Source organism: Gorilla gorilla, chromosome 2, assembly GCF_029281585.2.
Source record: "Gorilla gorilla gorilla isolate KB3781 chromosome 2, NHGRI_mGorGor1-v2.1_pri, whole genome shotgun sequence".
NCBI lineage: Eukaryota > Metazoa > Chordata > Mammalia > Primates > Hominidae > Gorilla > Gorilla gorilla.
The window spans coordinates 72,620,866-72,647,853 of NC_086017.1; the positions used below are offsets into that span (position 1 = coordinate 72,620,866).

The window sequence follows — 26,988 nt, forward strand, 5'->3', positions numbered from 1 at the left end:
TTGTAGATTTTCTCTAGAGAACAGCACTGCATTTTGGACAGTGGTTCCAGCTCCAGAAAAGAAAGCAGCATTTTTAAAAAAAGAATAAGGAAGTTCATGAAGCCACCATCCTTGGGAGGTGCTAACATCCTTTTAAAATGGTGTAAGTGGTGAGAAAAATGCTCCTGACTCAAAGTCACAGGTTGTGATTTTTCATAGCTGTGTGACCTTGAGTAATTAATTTAACCTATCTGAGCCTCAGCTTCTTCATAAGTAAAATGGAAATACAATCAGACCTAATTCATAAGACTGTTATATATTGTATGAAAAACACTCAGTATATTGCCTGCTGTAAAATTCTGTTGTTAAATAGTAGCTTACATTTAGTTTTCCCCAAAACAAAATACTGTTATTTCTTAACACTGTAACAAATCACCAACCCATTTGCCTTAGGAAGGATGATCCTGTAGTAAACCAAAACGATTGTCCCCATTGCCCTGCAGCTCAGACTCCCCAGGCCTAGGGCTTGAGCGGTCTTGGCATTCTTCTGAACAGTGATTCTCACCTCATAGTAACTCTGCACAGCGTTCATGAAGGCTTCGTCAGCCATGATCTGGGTTTCCCCATTGAGGAAAGCCTGAAACCGGTCCTTGACTGTCTGCAGCTGCTGTTTGCTGATCTGTAAGAAACAGAAAAAGAGGGAAATGTGAGAACTTGTTCTAGACAAGGATCATGGATACTTTATGCTGAAGATGCCAGACCCATTGGTGTATTGGAGCTGGCTTGTACAGATGTGTGACAGCTGATTAGTGAATCTGTGGAAACTTCTGTGAGCCAGTGTTAAACACAGCCATTATTTTAAAATAATATATAAATAAATTATATTAAAAACAAAGTTAATACACTTTTAATACTTAAAATTCATTGCCTCCTAGTTATCTTACCACATTTCACTTTTATCAGTGCTTTTGAGGTTACTTACACTTATGGTATTTGCATGAAGGAAATTCTATATAAAGGAGTGCTACCACCCATCTCTTCCCAGCTCCACATTCAGTGTTGTCTCATTGGCAGCTTCATGTCAGCCAAGGTGGGAATATTTATACCATGGAAATTGGCAAATGCTACAAAACAGTTTTTTTTTTTTCCCTCCTGAGAGATGGTTGTTAAACATGTAACAGCAAACATAGCACTGCACATGCCCCTCTGGTGGTCTGAAATACCTTGATGAATGCAGTATGACCATATTCATTTTGAAACTTTATTGTTGTTGGTACATCCATGATCACATGACAGATGGTGTTTGGGTATAGGATATACTTCCGGGATGTGGCATAGAGAATTTGGGTACTAGGTTATGTACAATTCCTTGCCTATCAATCCCACCTTTCTTTCTTAGGAAAACATTCCTAAAAGATTCATACTCATTCCTCCTCCTCACCCCTTATCTGGCTCTACCCTACCATCCATCAGGTATCAATGCAGGCAGCACTAATTTATGAAGCCCTTCCCAGCCCCTAGGCTAGGGGCAGGTCTTCCTGCTATGTGATTCCACAGCACAGTGTTTATTTAACTGCTTGATGATGATTAAATTTGTTACATGAGGTGTTTTTTCTTCCTATCTTATTCATCGAAGTTTTCCCAGGGCATAGCTAACTGCCTTATATGTGCCAGACACTCAGGGCTGATTACATGAATGAATGAATGGAGTGTATGCAAGACATGTTATTTTCAGGTATCTTTTCATTGGTTCTAATTATATAAAATATGTATATTAAAAAGTCAGCCAAAACTTTGCTGTTTTAAAAGTTAAAAACTTTTAACTTGAAAAAGTTAAACTTTTTGTAAAAAGTTATGCTTTATAATTGATCATGAGAAACTACCTCTGTGAACCACTGTTCTAGTGGAAAAAGTAAGATCAGTCCAGTAGCAGTTCTGTTGGCCACTGTGTCATCTGGAAAAAGTGACTTATATTCTGCATTGACCTGAGAGTGAAGAGCCAGCCTTTCTGGATCAGGGCTGGGTATAAATAAATTTTATCTCGTCCTTAGTTTTCTCACTTGGAAAATGGTGGTAATTCTAATTACCCATTGTCCTGGGATAGTTATAGTTATTCAATAACATAACGAGTTCTTTTAAAAAATTCAAAGTTTTTATATAAATCCAAGTGATTTTACCATTAGAGTCAATATAATTAGAAAATAAAGTTTAAAGCTTTAGGAGACACAAAGCCAGCGTGAGTTTTGACTCAGTCAAGAAACAAAAACAAAACAGAATTTTGTTTGTGACACAGATGGAAGCTGGGTGCTTTCATTAATTTTTGTACCTTTGGAAGAAGTTGGGGAATAGTGAAGTCAAGGGTAGATTAAAAGGGGTTAGAAATTTATCAGACTCATATTTGTTACATTCTAGGGCACCACTATTCAATGTTAGCCACATGTATAATTTTAAGTTTTATAGTAGCCACAGTAAAAAAATAGAAACAAGTGAAATGAATTTTGATATACTTTACTTAACCCAATATAGCCAAAATAACGTTTCAACATGTAATCAGTATTTAAATTATTAATGAGACAGTTTACGTTTAAAAAATGCTATGCCTTTGGAATCTGGTGTAGTTTACCCTTACAACATATCTCAATTCAGAGTAACCAAACTGCAGGAGTTCAACAGCCACATGTGGCTAGTGGCTATTGCACTGGACCAGTTCAGACCTAAAGCATGGAATAAACTCACTTCTAAGTTGCTTAAGCTTTCCTGCTCTGACCCATGGAGCAGAGCACATACTGATATGTGAAATTGAAGAGAAAATCACAGTTATTTTTTATGTGCTTGAAACCATTTGAACTGAAATATTAGGTAGCAGTTGATTTGCTCATAAAAATGATACCCATAACATACATTTATTTTAAGCAGGCCAGCTTTAATCTAGTTCACAAATCCTAACAGTATAGGACCAACCAAGGCATCTCACAGGATTTCTTGCTCAGAATTCCTTCTAAAACAGTGTCAATACCAGCTTTGCGTGATTTTGGGAGTGGGGTGGGATGATGGGGCAGGAGAGGAATGGAGGCCTATAGACCTCGCTTTTGTCTTAAATGATTAAGTAATTGAAATAAAATTATGCACATACCATATGAATGATCAAGATTGATTGTTGCTGTAATCCCAGAACTTTGGGAGACGGAGGCAGGCAGATCACCTGAGGTCAGGAGTTCGAGATGAGCCTGGCCAACATGGTGAAACCCCATCTCTACTAAAAATACAAAAATTATCCGGGTGTGTGTGGTGGTATGCCTGTAGTTCCAGCTACTGGGGAGGCTGAGTCAGGAGAATCACTTGAACTCAGGAGGTGGAGTTTGCAGTGAGCTGAGATGGCGCCACTGCACTCCAGCCTGGGCAACAGAGCAAGACTCTGTCTCACAAAAAAAAAAAAAAAGAAAAGAAAAGAAAGAGATAGCAGTTTAAATTGCAGTTAAAATCTTGTGTTTTCAGTTTTTATAAAAACATGCCGCTCTCCCTCTCCCTCTCCCTCCTTTCCACGGTCTCCCTCTGATGCCGAGTCGAAGCTGGACGGTACTGCTGCCATCTCAGCTCACTGCAACCTCCCTGCCTGATTCTCCTGCCTCAGCCTGCCGAGTGCCTGCGATTGCAGGCGCGCACCGCCACGCCTGACTGGTTTTTGTATTTTTTTGGTGGAGACGGGGTTTCGCTGTGTTGGCCGGGCTGGTCTCCAGCTCCTAACCGCGAGTGATCTGCCAGCCTCGGCCTCCGGAGGTGCCGGGATTGCAGACAGAGTCTGGTTAACTCAGTGCTCAATGGTGCCCAGGCTGGAGTGCAGTGGCGTGATCTCGGCCCGCTACAACCACCTCCCAGCCCCCTGCCTTGGCCTCCCAAAGTGCCGAGATTGCAGCCTCTGCCTGGCTGCCGCCCTGTCTGGGAAGTGAGGAGCGTCTCCGCCTGGCCGCCCATCGTCCGGGATGTGAGGAGCCCCTCTGCCTGGCTGCCCAGTCTGGAAAGTGAGGAGCGTCTCTGCCCAGCGCCATCCCATCTAGGAAACAAGGAGCGCCTCTTCCCAGCCGCCATCACATCTGGGAAGTGAGGAGCGTCTCTGTCCGCTCTGTCTGAGATGTGGGGAGCACCTCTGCCCTGCCGCCCCGTCCGGGATGTGAGGAGCGTCTCTGCCCGGCCGCCCCGTCTGAGAAGTGAGGAGACCCTCTGCCTGGCAACCGCCCCGCCCCAGAAGTAAGGAGCCCCTCTGCCCAGCAGCCACCCCGTCTGGGAAGTGAGGAGCGTCTCCGCCCGGCAGCCACCTCGTCCGGGAGGGAGGTGGGGGGGCCAGCCCCCCGCCCGGCCAGCCGCCCCGTCCGGAAGGTTGGTGGGGGGGGTCAGCCCCCCGCCCAGCCAGCCGCCCCGTCCGGGAGGGAGGTGGGGGTTCGGCCCCCCGCCTGGCCGGCCACCCGGTCGGACAGGTGAGGGGCGCCTCTGCCCGGCCGCCCCTCCTGGGAAGTGAGGAGCCCCTCTGCCCGGCCAGCCGCTCCGTCCGGGAGGGAGGTGGGGGGGTCAGCCCCCCGCCCGGCCAGCCGCCCCGTCCGGGAGGGAGGTGGGGGGGTCAGCCCCCCGCCCGGCCAGCCGCCCCGTCCGGAAGGGAGGTGGGGGGTCAACCCCCCGCCCAGCCAGCCGCCCCGTCCGGGAGGGAGGTGGGGGGGTTAGCCCCCCGCCTGGCCAGCCGCCCCGTCCGGGAGGTGAGGGGCGCCTCTGCCCGGCCGCCCCTACTGGGAAGTGAGGAGCCCCTCTGCCCGGCCAGCCGCTCCATCCGGGAGGGAGGTGGGGGGGTCAGCCCCCCGCCCGGCCAGCCGCCCTGTCCGGGAGGGAGGTGGGGGGGTCAGCCCCCCGCCCGGCCAGCCGCCCCGTCCGGAAGGGAGGTGGGGGGTCAACCCCCCGCCCAGCCAGCCGCCCCGTCCGGGAGGGAGGTGGGGGGGTTAGCCCCCCGCCTGGCCAGCCGCCCCGTCCGGGAGGTGAGGGGCGCCTCTGCCCGGCCGCCCCTACTGGGAAGTGAGGAGCCCCTCTGCCCGGCCAGCCGCTCCATCCGGGAGGGAGGTGGGGGGGTCAGCCCCCCGCCCGGCCAGCCGCCCTGTCCGGGAGGGAGGTGGGGGGGTCAGCCCCCCACCCGGCCAGCCGCCCCGTCTGGGAGGGAGGTGGGGGGTCAGCCCCCCGCCCGGCCAGCCGCCCCGTCCGGGAGGTGAGGGGCGTCTCTGCCCGGCCGCCCCTACTGGGAAGTGAGGAGCCCCTCAGCCCGGCCAGCCGCCCCATCCGGGAGGGAGGTGGGGGGGTCAGCCCACCGCCCAGCCTGCCGCCCTGTCCGGGAGGGAGGTGGGGGTTCGGCCCCCCGCCTGGCCAGCCGCCCCATCCGGGAGGTGAGGGGCGCCTCTGCCCGGCCGCCCCTACTGGGAAGTGAGGAGCCCCTCTGCCCGGCCACCACCCCGTCTTGGAGGTGTACCCAACAGCTCATTGAGAACGGGTCATGATGACAATGGCGGTTTTGTGGAATGGAAAGGGGGGAAAGGTGGGGAAAAGATTGAGAAATCGGATGGTTGCCGTGTCTGTGTAGAAAGAGGTAGACATGGGAGACTTTTCATTTTGTTCTGTACTAAGAAAAAATTCTTCTGCCTTGGGATCCTGTTGATCTGTGACCCTACCCCCAACCCTGTGCTCTCTGAAACATGTGCTGTATCCACTCAGGGTTGAATGGATTAAGGGCGGTGCAAGATGTGCTTTGTTAACAGATGCTTGAAGGCAGCATGCTCGTTAAGAGCCATCACCACTCCCTAATCTCAAGTACCCAGGGACACAAACACTGCGGAAGGCCGCAGGGTCCTCTGCCTAGGAAAACCAGAGAACTTTGTTCACTTGCTTATCTGCTGACCTTCCCTCCACTATTGTCCTGTAACCCTGCCAAATCCCCCTCTGTGAGAAACACCCAAGAATGATCAATAAAAAATAAAAAAAATAAAAAATAAAAAAAAAAAGATTGTTGACCCAGGCCAAATCTATTATCTGTCTAACCTTTCCTTAAACAAGCATGGTGCTCATTTAGTTAAGAACTATTTATAGAGCACCCACCCTCTGCCCAGCCCTGCACCAGACACTAAGGGTTCAGTGGTCAACACACTCAACCCCTGATCTCACCTGTTACTTCTTAGGGCTGGGCACTAAGGAATCAAAAGAAATAAGGGCTTTTCTTCAGGGATCTTATAGTCTAGGTGGAGAGGAAAAGGCAAACAAAAAAGCACATAAAATTATGATTCAGGATTTCAGAGAAGAGAAATTACAGAATATAAAACTCTCAAAGGAGAAAGGAGCTAAGGAACTTCAGGAACATTAATTTTAACCGAGTTCAGAGAACACACACTGCAAAGCCACACAAAGCATCCCTTGCTTTCCTAGTCGCATTAAGCTCTCAGCAGGAGAGTTGGGGGCATGGACTTCAGTGGCAGAACTTTGTTTATGTCTGGGTTTTGCCACCTACTGGTTTACAATTCACTACTTTTCTCACCGCTAATTCAACAAGCCTAGTGTTTATTTACTCAACTCACTAGCCATGTCTCCCTGGGCAAATGACTAACCTCTCTAAAGCTCAGTTTTCTCATTTGTAAAATGGGGCCAATATTGACCTCATAGGGTTGTTGTGAGGATTAAGATAAGCAAAATACTCACTGCAGAACTTAGCACAGGATGAATGCTCAATACATCTTAGCTACTGTGATGATTAATTCTCATCTTTTTTTTTTTTTCAAACAAACAAACAAAAAAACAGAGTCTCACTGTTGCCCAGGCTGGAGTGCAGTGGTGTGATCTCGGCTCACTGCAACCTCCACCTCCTAGGTTCAAGTGATTCTCGTGCCTCAGCCTCCCAAGTAGCTGGGACTATGGGTGTGCGCCTCTACACCTGGCTAATTTTTGTATTTTTAGTAGAGATGAGGTTTCACCATGTTGGCCAGGCTGGTCTCGAACTCCTGACTTCAGGTGATCCACCTGCCTCGGCCTCCCAAAGTGCTGGAATTATAGGCGTGAACCACTGTGGCCACCCTAATTCTCATCTTTGAGTGTTTGCACATACTGTTCCCTTGAGAATGCCTGCCTCTGGGGACATTTCACATGTACACATCTTTAAATTTAGTGCATGTGCTCCCTTCCAGACTCCCCAGGTGGAGGTCGCTTTTTTCTCAGCATTTTGTTCACAGTCCTATGGGTGCATGTTTTATGTGGTGAAGTAGTTATTTATTTAAACTCAAGTGCTCAGAGGCAGAATCATGAGTCAGGAGTTGAGCGCACAGGCTTGGGGTCCAAGAGACACAGGTTCAAGTCCTGGTGATACCACTCACTTCCAGGCTGCATGACCTTAGGCAAGCTACTTTCCCTAAGCCTTGGTTCCTCATTAAAAAATCTGGATGATAAAACTGACCTCGCAAAGTTGCTAAAAAGATGAAAAGGAAATGGGGTAATATACCTCAAGATCTTAGCACATGGCCTGGCATAAAAGAAGAGCCAAATGATAAACTCAATGGGCTCCAAGGCCCTGCATGACGTACCCTGACTTTGACTTGCTCCACTTTGCTCTTTACTTACTCTGGTCTCCAGCACACTGGTGTCTGTTTTACTTCTCAACTGTGCCCCGACTTTTCTTGCCTGAGAGCCTTTGCTCTTGCTGTTCCCTTTACCAGGGATGCTCTTCTGGTTTTCCCCATGGTTGGCCCCTTAGGATTCAGCCAAGCCAGCATCTCCTGGGAAGCTCTTCCCTGACCATTCCATCTACAGTAATGTTCTCCCAGATAATCTCTGTCACAGTGCCCTGCAACCTGAGCATTTCCTGCACAGTCATTATCACAGTTAGCACTTATCTTCTCTAAGGTAAAAGTATTTAATTATAACATGTACATAGAAAAATATACTTCATCAGCACAGAATATGAGGAATTCCTTTTTTGTTTGTTTGTTTGTTTTTTGAGACAGAGTCTTGCTCTGTTGCCCAGGCTGGAGTGCAGTGGTGCCATATCAGCCCACTGCAAACTCCGCCTCCTAGGTTCAAGTGATTCTCCTGCCTCAGCCTCCTGAGTAGCTGGAATTACAGGCAAGCACCACCACGCCCAGCTAATTTTTGTATTTTTAGTAAAGATGGGGTTTTGCCATGTTGATCAGGCTGGTCTTGAACTCCTGGCCTCAAGTGATCCACCTGCCTTGGCCTCCCAAAGTGCTGGGATTATAAGCGTAAGCCGTCATGCCCAGTCGGTATAAGAGATTTTCACAAAGTAAACTTTTCCAGATAACAAACTTTCATATCAAGATAAACAACGTTACCCAGACCCCAGAAGCTCCTGGATATTCCCAAAGTCATTGCTCCCTCCAAAAGTGACCACTAGCCTGACTTCTATTATCACAGATGAGTGTTGCCTGTTTTTGAACTTGGTGTCAATACGATCATACATGATGAGATTCATCCCTGTGGTTAGGAGTAGCAATAGCTGGTCCCTTCTCACTGCTGGGTAGTATCCCATTTTACAGGTATACCACAATTTATCCATTTCCCTATGATGCATATTAGGGCCTTCTTTATTTTAAAATTATACCTACTTTTCATTATCTATCTCTCCACAAGAATATATGTTTCACAAGTACAAGGACCATATCTGTCTTGTTCACTGTTGTACTTCTTGTTTATAGCTGTACACATATGTCTCATTTGCTGCTGTGCACACAGTGAGCTCTCAATGAATGTTTGCTGAGTGAATACATGAGTCTATTAAGGGCTTAATGTATACCAGGCACAGTGTTAGGCTCTGGCCATATAACAGTATCAAGGCACAATCTTAGCTCTCGAAGTTCTCACAACTGAGTCAGAAATCGCGTACTCATCTTTGACTTCTTAACACCCTTTGCCAATTGCATGAGTGAATGAAATCTTACTTAGAAGCTTGCAAAAGCCAGTCTAAGAATCAACTGTGGGACAGAGTTTGTCTCTGGTTAAAAGTTAACTGACTTAGATAGGATTGAACCCAAAAGGTGACCTTGCACGAATAAACTGAAATAATTGGCCCAGAGTAGCTGACAGTACAACTCTAAATAAACAAATGGGCTTCGATGAGCCACTTAGAGAGAGAATCCTCCTAAAATAGAAGTCCATCTAAAAGCATTTAATATGTATAGAAACCACTTGTACATCAAGGTCAGAATTCAGAATTGCAGTAATGAATTCCAAGAAGAAAACCTGAAAAGATGGAAGGTGATTATTCTAGAAGAAAGTGCTGCAGCAGCGTTTGCTAGAACTATTCAAGCATTCTTGGTTCCGTCTACCTCATTAACCAAGGCCTGAAAATTCCCACTGCATTTCAGGCAGTTTGTAATTTACTGAAGCATTCTGGAGAAGTGTGAAATGTGATCTGCAGTGAGGAGAAAACGGCATGTTCTAAGTGTCGGTCTCAGGGGAGGCAATGTTGAAGTCAGAGCAGGCTCAGGTCATATGCTAGCTTTGCTATGAGACCTTGGTCAAGCAATCGGTTTTGGGTTTTTCCTCTGTAAATAGGGGAAAGCAATATCTACTTTACAGAGTCTTTGTGAAAACTAGGTAGGATAATATAAGTATAATATATATATTTATAATACATGTAATAATATATAGCATAGTATCTGGCATAGAGTAAGGACTCAATAATAAAAACAATACAGGAAGTATTATTTTTTTCCCTATCATTTATCTTTTATCTTCTTTCAATGCTTTTTTTATTTACTCAGCCTTTTGAAGGTATCACTGATGTGGTATTCCTTACCTCATTCTTTCTTGGCCCTTCTAGTTTAGAGGCTGGAAAGCCAATTACTCCCCTCCCAGTTTCGCTTGCTATTATGGGTGGCCACGTAACAGATGCAGAAAACTACTGGGGGCATATTCTGGAGAAATATTTGAAATCCTCATGAAAATGAACATACTTGGTGGTATAATCCTTTTCTTTCCTGCTGCCCCTTCTTCTGCTGAGAATACAAATCTATTGTCTATAGCCATGGTGTCTATCTCATGACCATCCAGGAAAGGCTAAGGGCATCACAGAAATGTGGTCCTTACATTTTTGGGTGGCTGAACAAATGTTTGTAAACACCCACCTCTGGTTTTTTCATTATGTGAGAAAAAATAAATATATTTCTACTTGTTCAAGTCACTGTATGTTTTCTCTTACTGGCAGCCAGATGCATTCCTAATGGATACACTTGGTTTACAATAGTCATGGAAGAATGCATACTTACTAAGATGCTTATTGGTTAATACGTCTCCTATTGCAACAGCAACTGTATCAGAAGGAAGGGAGAAGCAATGCTTACTGTAAAAGAAGGAACCTCAAATAGCAGCATTCTAAGCATAGGCAGCAGTGAATAGAAAAATATCTTTGGGTGTATGGAGATGTTCCAGTTATACACATAAATTAGGTCCTTTTCTACTTAAAGTATAATGTCAGCAATGTATATTGCAATTTTTAATATAAGCCATGCTTTTTCTTTTTAAAAAAGAAATCATTATCTGGGAAAAAAGAGACAGGTTTTTAAAGCTTTTCTTTATTATAGATAACTGGAAAAAATGTCAACTCAACAAGTGTTTAAAAATCATCAGCTAATCTAGAGAGATTAGGACAATGTTTATTTAATTTCTTTTTCTTGAAGACTTCAAAAATTTATATTAGACCATGAATTTTATTAACAAATAAAATATGCCCTTTCTACAACCAGACTAAATATTTTCTACTCTAAAGAAGTCCTGCTTTTAGAAAATTTAGAAATCGCATCATCTTAACCAAATATTTACTTATTTACATAAAGTTCTTCTCACCTTTTATATTATATATGTATATTTACGTAACATACTCTGAAAAAGGCATTTTAAGTGACTTTTATTTAGCTTGAAGAAAAAATCTGACAGACTTTATCACGGCAAAATATAAATGAGTAATTCTGAAATGCAAGTTGAAGGGGGAAAAACATATTGAAGGTGGGGAGAATTACGATGAGGCTGTTATCCTAGACTTCCCTTGGGAACATGGTTTCCCAAAATCCAACTACTCAAATAATAATTCAATTATTTAAGTAATACTCCCATGAGTATGCCCTCCCCATGTACTAACTGTACTATTTACTATTTGTTTTTGCATTAAACATACATCAAATCACTTTCTTCTAAGCAATAATATCCAAAACCATAAGCTTTATGTAGTTTTATGTAGTAGCTATTGTTAAATTAGATATGTTCTATCCTCTTGCATACCTCTACCACATTTTACAAAGTGTTTCTTTAGAAAAAATGTAAAATTCTGCTATATATAACAATTCTTGCTCATTTTTAAAAAATTTAGGGTAGCAGCTGAATATAAGTTAATTACTACTTTTAAAAAATGAGCTCAATTTTAAAATTATTTAATAATAGACCAATCAGCATGCTATTCCTAAAGATCTATTTTTGGGCAGAAGAGAAAGAATAAAGAACTATAAATTGGCCACATGATACTCTAACAAAGAGTTCTATGACCTACAGGGAAATGAACGTGGAGACATGATGTGAACATTGATTAAGATGGGATTGTCCCAGCCAACAATTATCTAGTAGAAGAGGAAAAAAATAGGAAAAATGCATCTAGAAGGTGAGTTGGGGCTAAAGATTGGATTGAAGATCAAAAGACAAGAGGAAAAGGATCAAAGGGGACGAAAAGAAGAGAAGGAGAAGGAGGTCTACTTTTCACCCTTCCGGCCACAAAGCTCTTAAAAGGTGTTCTTTAGTAGGACAAATGTTCCACCCTTGAACCCGATAACATTAAAAAAAAAGAACATTTTTCCAACTTGGAGGTACTCAGCTAAAAAAAAAAAGAATGTATTTTTCCAACTTGGAGGTACTCAGGCAGTACTCACATGGATTCTTCTGGCATGTGGTCAAATAAGGAGTTCTAGAGCCAAAGAGCTCATTAAGAGTTAGTTGGCTAGTTGCCATCATTCTCATACTTTTTAATGTCAAGTCTCTTTCCCCTCTTAAAAATCACTGAGGACTGCAAGGAGGTTTTGTTTATGTAAGTTGTTTTACAGCTATTAACAAATACTATAGTGATACTAAAACTGAGGAGTTTAAAATATTAACTCATTAAAAATAACAAACCCATCATATGTTAAACTGAAATAATACCCTTTTATGAAAATAATATTTTCCAAAACAAAATAATAGTGAAGAAATATCTTTTAGAGATGAGTAGAGGACAGTTAGATCCTCATTTCTTTTTCTGCCTTCAATCTGTGGTGAAATGCTGTTTTGGTTGAAGTATATGAAGAAAATCTGGCCTCCTACAGATAGGTTGTTGGAAAACTGAGCGATATTGTAATAGCCTTTTCAGACAAATGGGATGGTCTTCCTGATACTATACCAAAGCCCAAGTGGTGGTATTTTCTTGAAAGTTAGATGCACTGTAAAATCAGACACCATGTCAGTGAGCTTTTTATACTCAATTACATTAAAACCCATTGATCTGTCTTGCTATTTGAATGAATCTTTTACCCATAAGTGTTTTTTTTTTTATTTTTGTTTTGTTTTGTTTTGTTTCTGAGACAGAGTCTCTCACTCTGTCACTCAGGCTGGAGTGCATAGGTGTGATCTTGGCTCACTGCAACCTCTGCCTCCCAGGTTCAAGCGATTCTCATGCTTTAGCCTCCCAAGTAGCTGGGATTACAGGCATGCACCACCAAGCCCAGCCAATTTTTGTATTTTTTTTTTTTTTTTAGTAGAGATGGGTTTTCATCATGTTGGCCAGGCTGGTTTCAAACTCCTGGCCTCAAACAATCTGCCTGCCTCGGCCTCTGAGAGTACTGGGATTACAGGCATTAGCCACTGCGCCTGGCCCATAAGTGGTTTTATTTTTTAAAAATCATACATTGGTCATATCAAAAATGAATTCAGTGAGTTATGTTAATTTTCCAAATGTTCACACATTTCATCACACAATACATAAAAAATTATATGACTTAATATTGCCACTGATATCAAAAAAATCTTTAGTTGTTAAGAAACTGTCCAGATTATGGTGGTGATTGAAATCTCAAATTTTATTATTAGCAAAAAATATTGTCAGTTGTTTTTCTTGAAGTAACAGGCTCCCTCCATTTACTTTCTAGAAAACATCTATGAAATACCTACATTTGTCTGTTGATTGTTTTTCCAAGTAAAAATGATATTCCATTTTTTAAAAAGCCTTGTTAAGTTGGCAACTCAATCAGACAAGTCCCTTCCCATGAGACAACTGTTGTCCTTCCTCGTGCTGCCTGAGTGCTTTATGTATAGTTACCATTTCATTGTATAGAATATTAAAAAGGTGTGTGCCCAAGGATCAACATTTAATAAAATTAACACTTTCTATGGTTTCATCAAGGAAAGTATTCCATGAAGTTGGCCGTTTTTAAGCAGGAAGTACATGGCCATGACAGATATAATGATTACTAGTACAGTTTGGCACCACTGCCTTGGTTTGTGCGAAAGTACCAGCAGTCTTCCTCATCATTGCTTTTGCATCATTATTGATAGTGTTAACATAGTGAGAAAAAAAGCATATAATGTCTTGGCATTACTAGGAAAATCACCTTGCAGACTTCCAGGGTCATGTGGACTATGCTTCCAGAACCACTGCTCTAGTGAATCAATGAATCTGCTAGTAGTGAATCTACTACCAGCAAGGTAGTAGTCAGGAGGAGAGTGCTAGGGTATAGTCTTGGAGAATATAGCATGAGAATATAATAGGCAGAGAACAGAACACAGTACAGGGGCTTGCATGCCAAACCGAGGAGTTGGGCTTTAATTTAAAGAATGGTGGGAAAGCATTGAAATGTTTTGCATAGGAGAGTGACATGGTTTAAGAACATGCAGAATTGGCCGGGCACGGTGGCTCGTGCCTGTAATCCCAGCACTTTGGGGGGCCAAAGCAGGCGGATCACGAGGTCAGGAGATCAAGACCATCCTAGCTAACACGGTGAAACCCCGTCTCTACTAAAAATACAAAAAATTAGCCGGGCACGGTGGCGGGCGCCTGTAGTCCCAGCTACTTGGGAGGCTGAGGCAGGAGAATGGCGTGAACCCGGGAGGCGGAGCTTGCAGTGAGCAGAGATAGCGCCACTGCACTCCAGCATGGACAACAGAGAGAGACTCCATCTCAAAACAACAACAAGAACAACAACAAAAGCATGCAGAATCAGGGAATAGGAATGAGTTCTGGGGGTTAGCATAGAACCAGGAGAATGTTTCAGGCTTGCTGTGATATTTGAAGAGAGGAGGGCCCTGAATAGTATCTAGAATCTCAGTTTGCAGAGGCAGGGATAGCTGGGAAAAGAGGAAGGCCGTAGGGAGAAAAGGCGAGAGAGAGATGAGGAGGGCATTCCAGGTTGAGGGTACAAAATGGGTGAGGAAAGACAAGATGAGAAACTGTGGGACCTTCTTGGAGGACACAGCAAGAATCTCTTTTGTCAGTTACAATCTAGACCCTGCCGACTCAAAAAACAAGGATTAGGGGCGGCTGTCTGAGTATGCACAACACAGGAGTCCAAAAATAAAGTCACAACTATTAGAAATGAAACGACAGATTGTTCCATTTGGCTGGAGCTCAGATTAAAATACTAGCACAGCAACATATGAAATCACTAAATCACCACACACCATCTTGGGTCTTATAAGGTTTAATAGTGAACTTATCAGTAGCAATTATTTCCAGAGAAAAAGTTGAAAAAATCTGAATGCAGTCTATGTACAGGTTATATGTGACGCTAATGTAACATTCACAAACTGTGACCATGAGCTTCACTGAAATTGATTTAGATAAGAACATTATCCTGTCAGCATGAACAGAGAGAGAAGGTACAAGTGATTGGCAGTCGCTTTTCAGGCTGCTGGGGGATGTGGAGGAATGTGGACACCTTGGCTGGTTGTTCTAACAATCGCCATTCAGGATCCAGAATAGCAGAGAGAAAAAACAGGACAAAGAGTGAAGGTGATCTGAAATTAGGAAATATGAAAAACACAAGTGCACACCCTAATGTAAACTAGGAACTTTAGTTAATAATAATGTATCTGTATTGGCTCATCAACTATAACAAATAGAGCATGCTAATGCAAGATGTGAATGATGGGGGAACCTGTTGGAGGTAGGGGTATATGGAGTATACGGGAACTCTTCTGTATTTTCTGCTCAATTTTTCTATAAACCTAAAACTCCTCTAAAAAATAAAGTGTATTAGTTAAAGAGACACACACATGTGCACATGGAGACCTTCTATAAAGTGATCCAAATACAGCAGCACACATGATGCAGGCCTAAGCACGCCCAGGGAAGAACAGAAAATTCTATCACTCAAGTCTGTCCTCATATTCAGAAGCAGGAAAGAGTAAAAAGCCATCAGTATTTCTGAGTTTCATCATCTCATGTCTTATGGCAATATGAGCCGGCTGAATTGTACTGAGGTTTCAGAGACTTTTCTCCACTCACAAATGAGTTCTGGCTTATTAAAATGCTATTTATCATTGGCTCGATTCTCCCTCTGTGATTTTATATTATTGATAATTTAAAGGCATCAGTGATTTAATGCCTCTTGCTCCATCTGACAGAGAAATAGCTTTGGTTCCTTTTGGAAGCAGTGGAGAGGTTGAACTTTCCTCAGGTTGAGTGACACCACTTGTCTTATCAATGGACAAACAGTATGTATTTCATGTATTGGTAAACACATGGGGATACTCCATGGAATACTACTGCAATCACTTTGGAGATAGCTCCTTTTTCCCCTTATAATATTTCGTTGCAAGAAATGTCGAGATTATTGTCCCTGTGGTTAGTTAACAATTGTTCAAATTTCATTTTTTAGTAAGTCCATTTTTTAGTAACTCCGCTGATGCATTTTTAAGCTATTAATGCTATTTAAAAGCCTTTCTGCATTTTCCCTTCACTTTCTTCACTTGGCAAAATCTTATTTGTCTATTAAAATGCTACTTCAGATCACTTTTCTCTGATGGCTCCTTCCAGCCTCTGAATGATACCTCTTTAGTCTGAACTCCCTCATCCCTGACTCTTGGTATTTATTATATGATTGATATACAGCAGGAACTTTAATGTCTGTCTTGCATCAGCATTACCCACGAAGCTTACAGAAAATATTGATGCCTATACACCCACCACAGACCCACTCACTCAGAATGGCTGGGAATAGAAACCCAGGTATGTACAAGTTTAGAAACTTCACGAGCATTTCTGACATAAGCCAAAGTTAAGAGCCATTGCAAGAAACACTTGATGAACGAACTGAACTATGGTATATTTTTATAAAGGATGAAAGGTATTTCCTATTCTCTTTAGTATGAGTTAAATATTCTGTAACTGCATGTGAAATGGAAACTAGATTTTTCTTTTCCAGAAAGAACATTTACTTTTTTTTTTTTTTTAAGATGGAGTCTTGCTCTGTCACCCAATGGCACGATCTCAGCTCACTGCAACCTCCACCTGCCGGGTTCAAGCAATTCTGCCTCAGCCTCTCGAGCAGCTGGGATTACAGGCACATGCCACCATGCCTGGCTAATGTTTATATTTTTAGTAGAGATGTGGTTTCGCCATGTTGGCCAGCCTCATCTCGAACTCCTGACCTCAGGTGATCTGGCTACCTCGGCCCCCAAAGTGCTGGGATTATAATAACCTCTTATGCTTTCTTGCCAGATGCTTTTGGAGCTGGTGCTTTTTGGGCTGGAGTGTTTTGACCCTTCTGAGCTTCCAAAGGAGGTACTGCCTTCTGGCCTTTTGCTTTCTGGGCAGGAACCTTCTGGGTTGCAGCCTTCTTTCCCGCAGTGGTCATCTTTTTTTCTGGAACTTTAGCAGCAGCACTCTTAATAGCAGGTGCTTTTTTGGGAGACACTTTCAGGAGAGCTGCCTTTTGAAGCTTCTTAATTACATTCTTGATTATTCTGTTCCTCATTTTGCCTTCATGACTTTAAAATGATCAAAATCTGCCATCTTGGCTTTCCCTTCTCTGGCTTCAATCTTCTTGGCCCATCATGTGGCTGCCCATTTTGTATTGTCTGCCCTCTGCCAGGCTTATGGGACATAATTCTGCTGGGCACTGTGTGGAAACTTGAGGATGAAATCAGTGAGCTGCATGCATTTTAAAGGCATAGGCTGTCTCCTTACCTGAGTGCAAGGTCCACCGACCAAAGCCACATTCTGATCAATAACATCTACAGTTGTGACCAATTTTCCAGCATAAGGTCCAAGGAAGATGTAGGTTACCTGGCCAACCTCCACGAAGCTCCTCAACACAATGTCAGTGGCATTCAGTGAGAAGAAAACTAGATTTTTCAATGCAGTTTTAGAAGACTAAACTGGGAGATAGTAGATGGTACAGTGAAGCATATTTAGGGATAACATAAGGATAAAGTTCTGTTATTTGGAACTCTTTAAAAATGAATTAGGTTGCCATTTGATGCAGTTTCTCACCATTGAGAGTATTTGCTTGTTTAGCAGGGATTCATCATTGAACTGAGGGCTAGTGGCTACTACAGCCCCTTGCACATAGAGTTTATGGTACTTTATTTCATAGGGTTTTTTTTTTTCTTCCAGGCTGGTCTCAAACTCCTGGGCTCAGGCAATGTTTCCACCTTGGCCTCCCAAAATGCTGGGATTACAGGCGTGAGCCACTGTGCCTGGCCCCAGGGGTATTTTCCAAATAGAAAAATGATCTAAAACTTGAAAATACAGCCTGGGCAACATAGCAAGATCCCATACCTCAAAACTTTTTCAAAAAATTAGCCATGCATAGTGGTGCATGACTGTGGTCCCAGCTACTTCGGAGGCTGAGATGGCAGAATTGTTTGAGCCCAGAAGCTTGAGGCTGCAGTGACCTATGACAGCACCACTGAACTCCAGCCTGGGTGACAGAGACCCATTTCAAAAAAATAAATAAAATTTTAAATTAAACTTGAAAATAAAAATAAAAGATAAATGTGTCACCTAGTTTGTGATGAAGAGCATTGTGTAACAAGCTTGGAGAATGAGGTCCTCTCATTCTCCAGAAAAACTCTAAGTTTGTTTGAATTACTTTTTTCTACTGATTAGGTCCAGACTCTATGAAGCTAGACATTAACTTGTAGAATACTGATAAGTTGCAAACGATTTCTGTCTAGTGGAAAAAAGATGATCCCCCAAATTATAGCATTATTGATCTAATGAACATTAACCAATTTTGGATATAACTCAGCAAACTTATTTTTCCATTCCTTTGCTGGCTGCCTATAAAAATCTCTCATCATTTATTGCTCTTTCAACCAGCTTTTCCATCTTGCTAGTTCCTTCATTAATGAGTTAAATAAATCTTTGATAACGGCTCATTGGATATTTATATGAGTCATGTTTTTAACTTTGTGAAAAATATACTTTGACAATATATAAAGGACTTATCATAGGGCTTCGCAGTAAAGTGCTATCCAATAAATGTTAGTCATTATCTATACCTTAGGACTCGTACATTTATTTTTTAAAAAGATACTATTAGGGCTGATACTATTAGGGTACAATTTGCTTCATTATCTGTGATTCTGTCTGCTAATATGAATGAGATATACTCAGATAAGCAACCAAACTTGTGTAGCAGGAGGTGTGTTTTTCTGGGGTAAGAGGACAGTACTACTATATTCACATAAAACATAACCAGGAGACTTGTCCTAGGGCAGACTCCACAGTCTCTCTCAGGAATGTTTGCTACCCTGAAGGCTTACAGCAGACAAAGCCACCAGCCCTTTTGCAGCTGAGTTGGCTGCTGCCAAATATAAGAGCAGTGAATCTACTAGCAGGAACAACTTGAGGCCATGTCAGAATGCATACTCCATGGATACACTCCCATTTAGAAATACAAAAGTCACTCCTCCTTTCAAACCTCCTTTCAAAGAATAAGTGGATTTGAAGTTGGGTGTGAAGCCCAGAGAAGAGCAGATACGCTGAATCAGCCTCCTGGGCCTCTGACACGTCAGCAGAGAAGGGACAATGACACACGTGACTCCCAGCATGGGCAGCCAAGAATCCAGACGCAGAAATGGACAGGGGAGCAATGTGGGACAAGTATTCTGAAAAGAGCAAGTTAAGTTCTGTTGGGAGGGGCCAAAGGGCTAGAGAGAAAACTAATCCTGGGAGCGAGAACACACCCACGATTGTGTGTGGGGGCACATGGCAGCTGAGATCTGAGACGCCCCATGGAAGCCAGTACTCAAAGCCAAGCAGACGGCAAGATGGTAAGGGAGATACAAAAGCTGCACATTCCAAGTCTTTGCACCTCAAAGACCACCTTTGGAAGCTTGTCTCTTTGATTATGAAAAAATAAAAATAAAAATAAAGGACCACAGCAGGCCTTACAGCCTTCACTTCACTGAAATTCTTCATTTGTATTTGGTCCCCAGAGCCCTCACAATTTGACTGAGACTTTTGAGTTCTAAGAAGCTTCTATGAAAAGCTAAATATCAGTTTCTAGTCACTCATTTCCTAATGTCTCCCTTTACCCACACTCAGTTGACATCTGCTCTCCTGAGAGATCTGGATTTTTGGTGAAAGTTTGGAAGGACAGACGCATCATTCTGGAATGTTGGTTAAAAATATATGTGGAAAGGAGAAGATATCCAAAGGTGGGAGACAGAAAAGAAATACCAGGGGGGAAAAAGACATTTCCCCCTTCTGGTAATTTTTGTACAAGGTGGGCATTAATGAAGCCTCTCTAAAGTTTAACATCAGGACTTACTGTTCAAATTTCAGAAGCCCTAATTCATCCATCCATCCAGCCAGCCAGCCAGCCACTCATGCACCCATCCACCCACCTGTTCAACTATTTATTAAGCATCACTATGTGCCAAGCACTGTTCTAGGCATTGAAAAGTCAGTGATAATTTAAAAAGCAAACGATCTTACCCTTTTGGAGCTACCATTCTAGTTAACGATCATGAGGCCCAATGGATGATATGACTTCACGCCCAACACTTTACTTAATGTGTCATTAAAAGAGGTAAATTTGGACTCACATTTTTTTCATGAAGACATCAAAGGGCAAAATGGCTTCATGAGTCAGATTTGGCCATGAATGATGGTCACATTTCTTTCTCTAAAAAGATGTACAGCATTTAAAGAGCAGAAATATTAGATTACATGGGGGCTAAACCCTGGATCAGAGAAAAGTGGCCTCAAAAATTATCTTTGGTGCATAAGCATGGGATTTTAGGAGTTTTGCATATAGTGTAGCATTTCTTTTTTTTTTTTTTTTTTTTGAGATGGAGTCTTTCTTGCTCTGTTGCCCAGGCTGGAGTGCAGTGGCCCGATCTTATCTCACTGCAACCTCTGCCTCCTGGGTTAAAACGATTCTCCTACCTTAGCCTCTCAAGTAGCTGGGATTACAGGTGCCCACAACCATGCCTGGCTAATTGTTGTATTTTTAGTAGAGATGGGGTTTTGCCATGTTGGCCAGGCTGGTCTCAAACTCCTGACCTCAGGTTATCCACCTGCCTCAGCCTCCGAAAGTGCTGGGATTACAGGCGTGAGCCATTGCACCTGGCCTAGTCTAGCATTTTTTAATATAGCATCTAACATTCCTCCAGAAAATTGCTATGGCTCCAAAAAGAAAACAAATGCTAAAAATGTGTGGCTTTCCTCGCACAAAGGTGACCTAAGTCATCAGTCTGAGACCTGGGCAAGCAATGTCAGTGATGTGTGTTCTCTCTGTTTCCTAGTAAACGGCAAACTCTAGTTTCAAGCACAGGTGGGAATGGTGCACCTCAACTTTTTTTTTTTTTTGAACCACTAAGAACTGCTATTGTTTCCTTCTACAGACCCAAGTTCTGAAAGACAACTTCCTAAAACTCTGTATTTATCAAGTAATGGTAAACCAAGACTATTTCTTATTTTTATTAATCTGAGCCTCAGGTTAGCAGTACCTCTACACTGAACTAATTCCAGGTCTGATGTGTTAGCAGTCCTGGGAAAATTGAAAGACAGCAAATATATATTGGGGTTCCTGGGGTCTGGAGCTAGACAACTATGTGGGACTTGAATTCCGGCTCAGCATTTATTAGTTGTGACACCTTAGGCAATTTTCTTAACCTGTTAGACACAATTATAAAGTTAGGGGAGGCAAGTTAAAAAAGATATATATGTAAGACTTTGTTAAAGTATTACTTATAATAGCAAATGTCTGTTGCTGGGGACTGGTTAAATAACAATTTTGTCTCCACACGCTCAAGTACTGTACAAGTATAAAAGGAGTTGAGAATAGCTTTAGATACTGTTATAGAATGAACTCCATTGGATATTGTTAATTTAAAAATATGAGGTGGAGAAACACATGTATAGCATGGTATTATTTATCTAAGAGAGAAGGAGAGAAATACACACAAGTGCATACACGTGTGAATGCACACATGCACACTTACATTACAAAAATGGAAAACAAACCAAAGCTTAAAATGAAATGATGTCTAGAATGTGACCTCTGAATACCATTTCCTATGAAACTTAACCAGGGTTCCTTGGAGCAATGGCTGATTTCCTGTCTTAAGCATGAAATGTGCATGATGATGCTTATCTTACCGGAAATTAAGGAAGGTATCAAAGACTGCTGGGATTCTATTTAAAAAGGACACAGAAACCAATTAAAGGAGGCTCTCACTGGCCGTAGATGGTTTGAGAATGTATAAAAATAATGGCTACATAGTGTGTGATGTCAAATTATTTAAATCGTAACATTACTCATAAAACCAAATATATAAATGATCACCTTCCAAGGATGTTAAGGTACCAATACATTATTTTGATAACATAAGTATCAAGCTTTTTGTGTGTGTTTGTGCATACCATATGAATTGCATCTCAGACTAAATAAATAATTCATGAGAAAAATTTTCTCTTTATAGGCTTTTTCCAGCTAATACATGAAAAATAGAATGATACCCTTCACCCTGTTGCAACTCCCAATAAAATAACAGATGTAGGCAATTGTCACTGATGGATATTAACAGTCCCCAAAGAGAGAGAACTATTTATTATGTGTCTACTGATGGAAGTACAAATACTGCCTCTGAAGTATTCTTGTAGAAGAATCAAATATTAATGTGATAATCACTGGATCCTATTACCAATTTATGGGGAATGGAGAGAACTGTGTTAAATAATACCAACGGGTGTAACCAGCAAAATCCACATTGTGGGAAACTCTCCAAGAAAAATGAGCTACTATCTTCAAGAAAAGAATGCAAGCAAAAAAAAAAAAAATAGGGAGAGAGAAATTCTATAGATTAAAAGATACACAAGGGCCATATCAATCCATTGCAATGTATGCAGCTCATTTGGAACCTGATTTGAATGAGTGAACTAGAAAATATTTGTGAGATCTTTAAGGAAGTTGTAAACTGACTGAATATTTGAGGATATTAAAGAGTTACTGTTAGGGTTTCAGGTGTAATAATGGTACGGTGGGTTATGTTTGAAAAACAGATCTTTATATTTTGGAGATTCATATTATAATATCTATAAATATAATGTTATGCCTGGAACATGCTTTAAAATAATTCATTTCAGGAGCATAGGTAGCACACATGAAAGAGATTAACCATGAAGTGATCATTAACAAGTTGGATGATGGGTACAAGAGGGTTACTTAAACTAACCTCTCTACCTGTTTATATGTATATAAGTTTGATATTTTCATAATTTAGAGTGTTTTTAAAAGTTAGTGAGTGATATAACTCTGGTGGGAGTGGTGGCGGGGTCAAAGGCAGGGAATGCCAGTGACCAGGTCTATTTATAGCAATGTAACTTTCCCACCATGATCATGTTTCATCTCAACCTCCTAGCACTGTGAGAGTTTCATTTGTTTCTGCCACACTGCAAACATTTTGAAAAGCTTTTTGAATGTCATACACCTTGAGCCTTGCTTTGCCATCCAGCGTTTTTGTTGTTGTTGTTGATACCAAAGTAACCTTCTTATAGAACTGCATTACTCACCCAGTACATAATGGTGAGATCTCTGGTCATTCCCAAGACTGAAAGAATGTAATGTGATACTATTAAAGACCCATTAGCTTCCCTGCTCCCATACCTGCTCAAGGTGATTAAGTTGATGATAAGAAGGTAAGCACAGTGAGTAGCAAAATAGCAGAATCAACACTGCTTATTTCTCATTGGCCATACTAGGAGGTTAGAACAGATGAGTTCTTCAAATCTATCAAGATCAGCCTTTCCCAGTGCAAATAGGAAAAATATTTGATATATGGATCATCATCAACACTGAACCATGACCTGTGCATACTGTGTCTTGAGATGTCAGCTAATGATAGCTTGAAACCATCATAATTAGTAAGACATAAAAAACCAAGCATCTAGGACACAAAGATAAACTCTTTTCAAAAAGAAAAAAAAAAAAAAGGGCCAGGAATGGTGACTCAAGCCTGTAATTCCAGCATTTTGGGAGGCTGAGGCAGGCGGATCATTTGAGGCCAGGAGTTCAAAACCAGACTGGCCATCGTGGTGAAACCCCGTCTCTACTAAAAATACAAAAATTAGCTGGGCATGGTGGTGCATGCCTGTATTCCCAGCTACTCAGGAGGATGAGGCACAAGAATCGCTTGAACGTGGGAGGCAGAGGTTGCAGTGAGCCGAGATCGTGCCGCTGCACTCCAGCCTGGGGGACAGAGCAAGACTCTGCTCCAAATAAAATAAAAATAAATAAAAATAAAGTTATTTTCTTGTTAATCATTGAAAAAAAGGATGTTATGCAGAAAGCAATTTGAAAGTAGAAACTCTTTTTGGAAATGACTCTTTTAGTGTGTGATGTGAGGATGTACCCATATATTTGACATGCTTATAAAAATCTCTAATGGTAATTCCAGCATTTTGGGAGGCTGAGGCAGGGAGACTGCTTAAGGTCAGGAGTTCAAGAGCAGCCAGGGCAACATAGCAAGACCCCATCTCTAAAAAAATAAATACATTAGCTAGGTATGGTGTCACATGCCTGTAGTCCCAGCTACTGAAGTAGGAGGCTAAAGTAGGATAAGAGCTTGAACTCAGGAGTTCGAGGTTAAAGTGAGCTATGATCATGCCACTGCACTTCAGCCTGGGTGACAGAGTGAGAACCTGTCCCTACAAAACACACACACACGCACATGCGCACACACACACACAAACATCTTCCTAAAATATTGTAAATCATCTTATAAACTTGATTAATCTGCTCTCAGAGGTTTTGAACTAAGAATTTTAGTAAGTTTTAAAGAAATTTTCAAAAAAATGTAAAGATGAAACATTTATTGAATAATAACAATAGATTGACACTAGAAAAGACAGCAATTTGCTAGCAGATTTTTTAAAAATCCTGGAGTAGTTGGTGGGTAGAATTGAAACACAGATATCTTGGTGCAGCCAAGCAATGCCTGTCTTTCATTTGAATCTAAGGATATTTCTGAGGCATCTTTTTCAGTTATGAGCAAGTATTTTTTTAAAAAACCTCAAGCCGGGCATAGTGGCTCATGCCTGTAATCTCAACACTTTGGGAGGCTGAGGCAGGAGGATCGCTTGATCTCCGGAGTTAGAGACTAGTCTGAGCAATATGGCGAAAACTTGTCTCTACCAAAAATATAAAAAATTAGCCAGGCATGGTTGCATGCACCTGTGGTCCCACCTACGTGGGAGGCTGAGGCAGGAGGATCACTTGAGCCCAGGAGGCGGAGGTTGTAGTGAGCCAAGATCGCACCACTGCTCTCCAGCCTGGGTGACAGAGCAAGATCCTGTCTCACACACACATGCAAAAAACCAAAAGCCCCAGAACTTTGCCTTTAAGTTACTAATTCAGAAAGCCTGAAACAAAAATTTTCAAAAATACTGAAGCATGTTCAAGCATATTTTTGATTAAAATATTATTTTACTTTATTTTCATGAGTGAAAACATAAATAAATCAATGTATTTATCATACCATTGATAAATACAACCAAAACATTATTTTATCTATGACTCGCCCTTTTAAATGTATACTTTTATCTATATTTTCCATAGTATATTAGCATAATACTAGTTATTAATAAATGAGTGCAAAGAAGAGGGTATCCTCAAAATGTTTTAGTGATAGGATGTGTGTTCAAAATAGCTTGGAAACCATGGATATAGTGATTAAGGGTCTTCATTTTGGAATCGGACTGCTTAAGTTTGAATTTTGAATCTATTGTGGACTTTGGACAATAGCTTGGCTTGTCTAAGCCTCAGTTTGTCTGTAAGACAAGTATACTAATAGTAACTGCATTATGACTATTACAAAGATTAAATGAGATAATATGTGATGTTGTAGCTCTGTCTTCGGCACATGGTAAGTATACCAAAATGTTAGGTACTATTACGATAATCATTATCATTGCCCTCATCCTCGTCATCATCATCCTCATCATGAAATCAAGCTGTCTGGTCACAGTCATTCATGTTCTAAATATAATTATAAAATATAAGTAATCTTCAATGTGTCTTTAATGTGTTTCTCACAGTTGTATAAAAAATGTCGTACTTATTTTGGCAGTTTTATTAAAGGTACAGCTGCTCAACTAGGTCAGATGTCCCTCAAGGCCAGCTTGAATGATGTGATATGAACACACCACACAGTTAAATCTGAAATAACTGAAGGACAGGCAGTGAATGCAATACCTTTTCTCATTAGATACCTCCCTTAATTATTTACAAAGTGCATGAATGAAAAATAAGAGGGTCTTGGAAGAAATCGGGCAGGACATAGGCCAAGTACTTATAACCATACGTATTCTTCCTTCAATTTCCTCTAGAGTTCTGCTTGTGTGGCTGAATCCCTAGGTTTTCTCAGATAAAAACCAACTGAGTTAAGAAGAGGTTGAGAAAAGCACGCACTTCACCACGAAGTCGGTGACCCATGGAAAGCTACACACTTCTCAATGTCTAGATCTTAAACAAGATCGTAAATAAGGTCTTAAATGATCTTAAACAAGATCCATGCCTTCAATCCATGTGTTTTGAAGACATATCAGAATGACCTTGGGACCCGACACAGCTGTATTTGTAAAATTTGCAAAGCTATTGTATGTGTACTTCAGTCCTGTTTTAGCTTTTGATGTGATGATATTCCTTGTTGGTAGGGATTTCCTGCAGACAGGGTCTTTCTTAAATAATGGGATTATTAGTGCATTTTCAATCAGTTGACTTCTGTTTGAATAAACTGCTGTCTTGCCCCTCTTTTTGTACTCTACCAGAGAGCTAACAAATATGGGCAAAATAAATCTCTCCTTATGAAGGAAAGCAGGATTTTGCCCATATATTTTTCCAAGAGGATTTTAAAAATAAACTCCACTGAACTTTACATTTGAAGGACTAAGGGCTTAGGGTACCTTTCACTCATCTTAAGTAGGACTGCAAATAGGAAACAGAGTTGAGGCTCCAATATTAATCTTGCTCCATATTCAATGCTGGTGATTTCAAAGACATTCGTTCAATGATCACAAAAATACGTTCTCCCTGATTTTTGCTGAGAGCAGATATTAGTTTCTGAATGATTGATTTTATTGGCCAGATTGTGGTGGTTCAAAGCATAGATCTTGACATCAGATGGAACTGGTTTCTGGTCACATGTCTGCAGTTCCCAGCTATATGATCCTAGACAAATAAACTCAACTTCTAGGAAAAATAGCACCTATATTCATGGGTGGAATAAATGAGTAAATGTGTATAAATGCATATGGCCTGGTCAAAAAAAGCATTCATTATATGTAAACTTCCATCAGCATCATGATGAGCATTATTATCACCAGCACCATTTGCACGGTTACCATGAAGTAGTCTGACACTTTAAGTTGGAAATGGAGATGCCTTGGTTAAAGTTCCAGTTCCAACATTTTTCTGAATCTCTAGCATACCAGAAGCATTTACTGTGCAATTTGGGGTC

The 26,988-nt window shown here is 41.5% G+C and overlaps 1 protein-coding gene and 1 pseudogene across 12 annotated transcripts in view; both read right to left on the bottom strand.

The window, feature by feature from the left end:
- Nucleotides 1–26,988, bottom strand: part of CADPS (calcium dependent secretion activator) — a 476,794-nt gene that overhangs the window by 368,558 nt on the left and 81,248 nt on the right. For all 12 annotated transcript variants that reach the window (XM_055383622.2, XM_019024533.4, XM_055383621.2 and 9 more), the window contains exon 2: nucleotides 545–658. In XM_055383622.2, the coding sequence (XP_055239597.1) occupies nucleotides 545–658 (114 nt within the window). The remainder of the gene's footprint in view (nucleotides 1–544; nucleotides 659–26,988) is intronic.
- LOC109026070 (large ribosomal subunit protein eL14-like) lies at nucleotides 16,345–19,631 on the bottom strand (annotated as a pseudogene).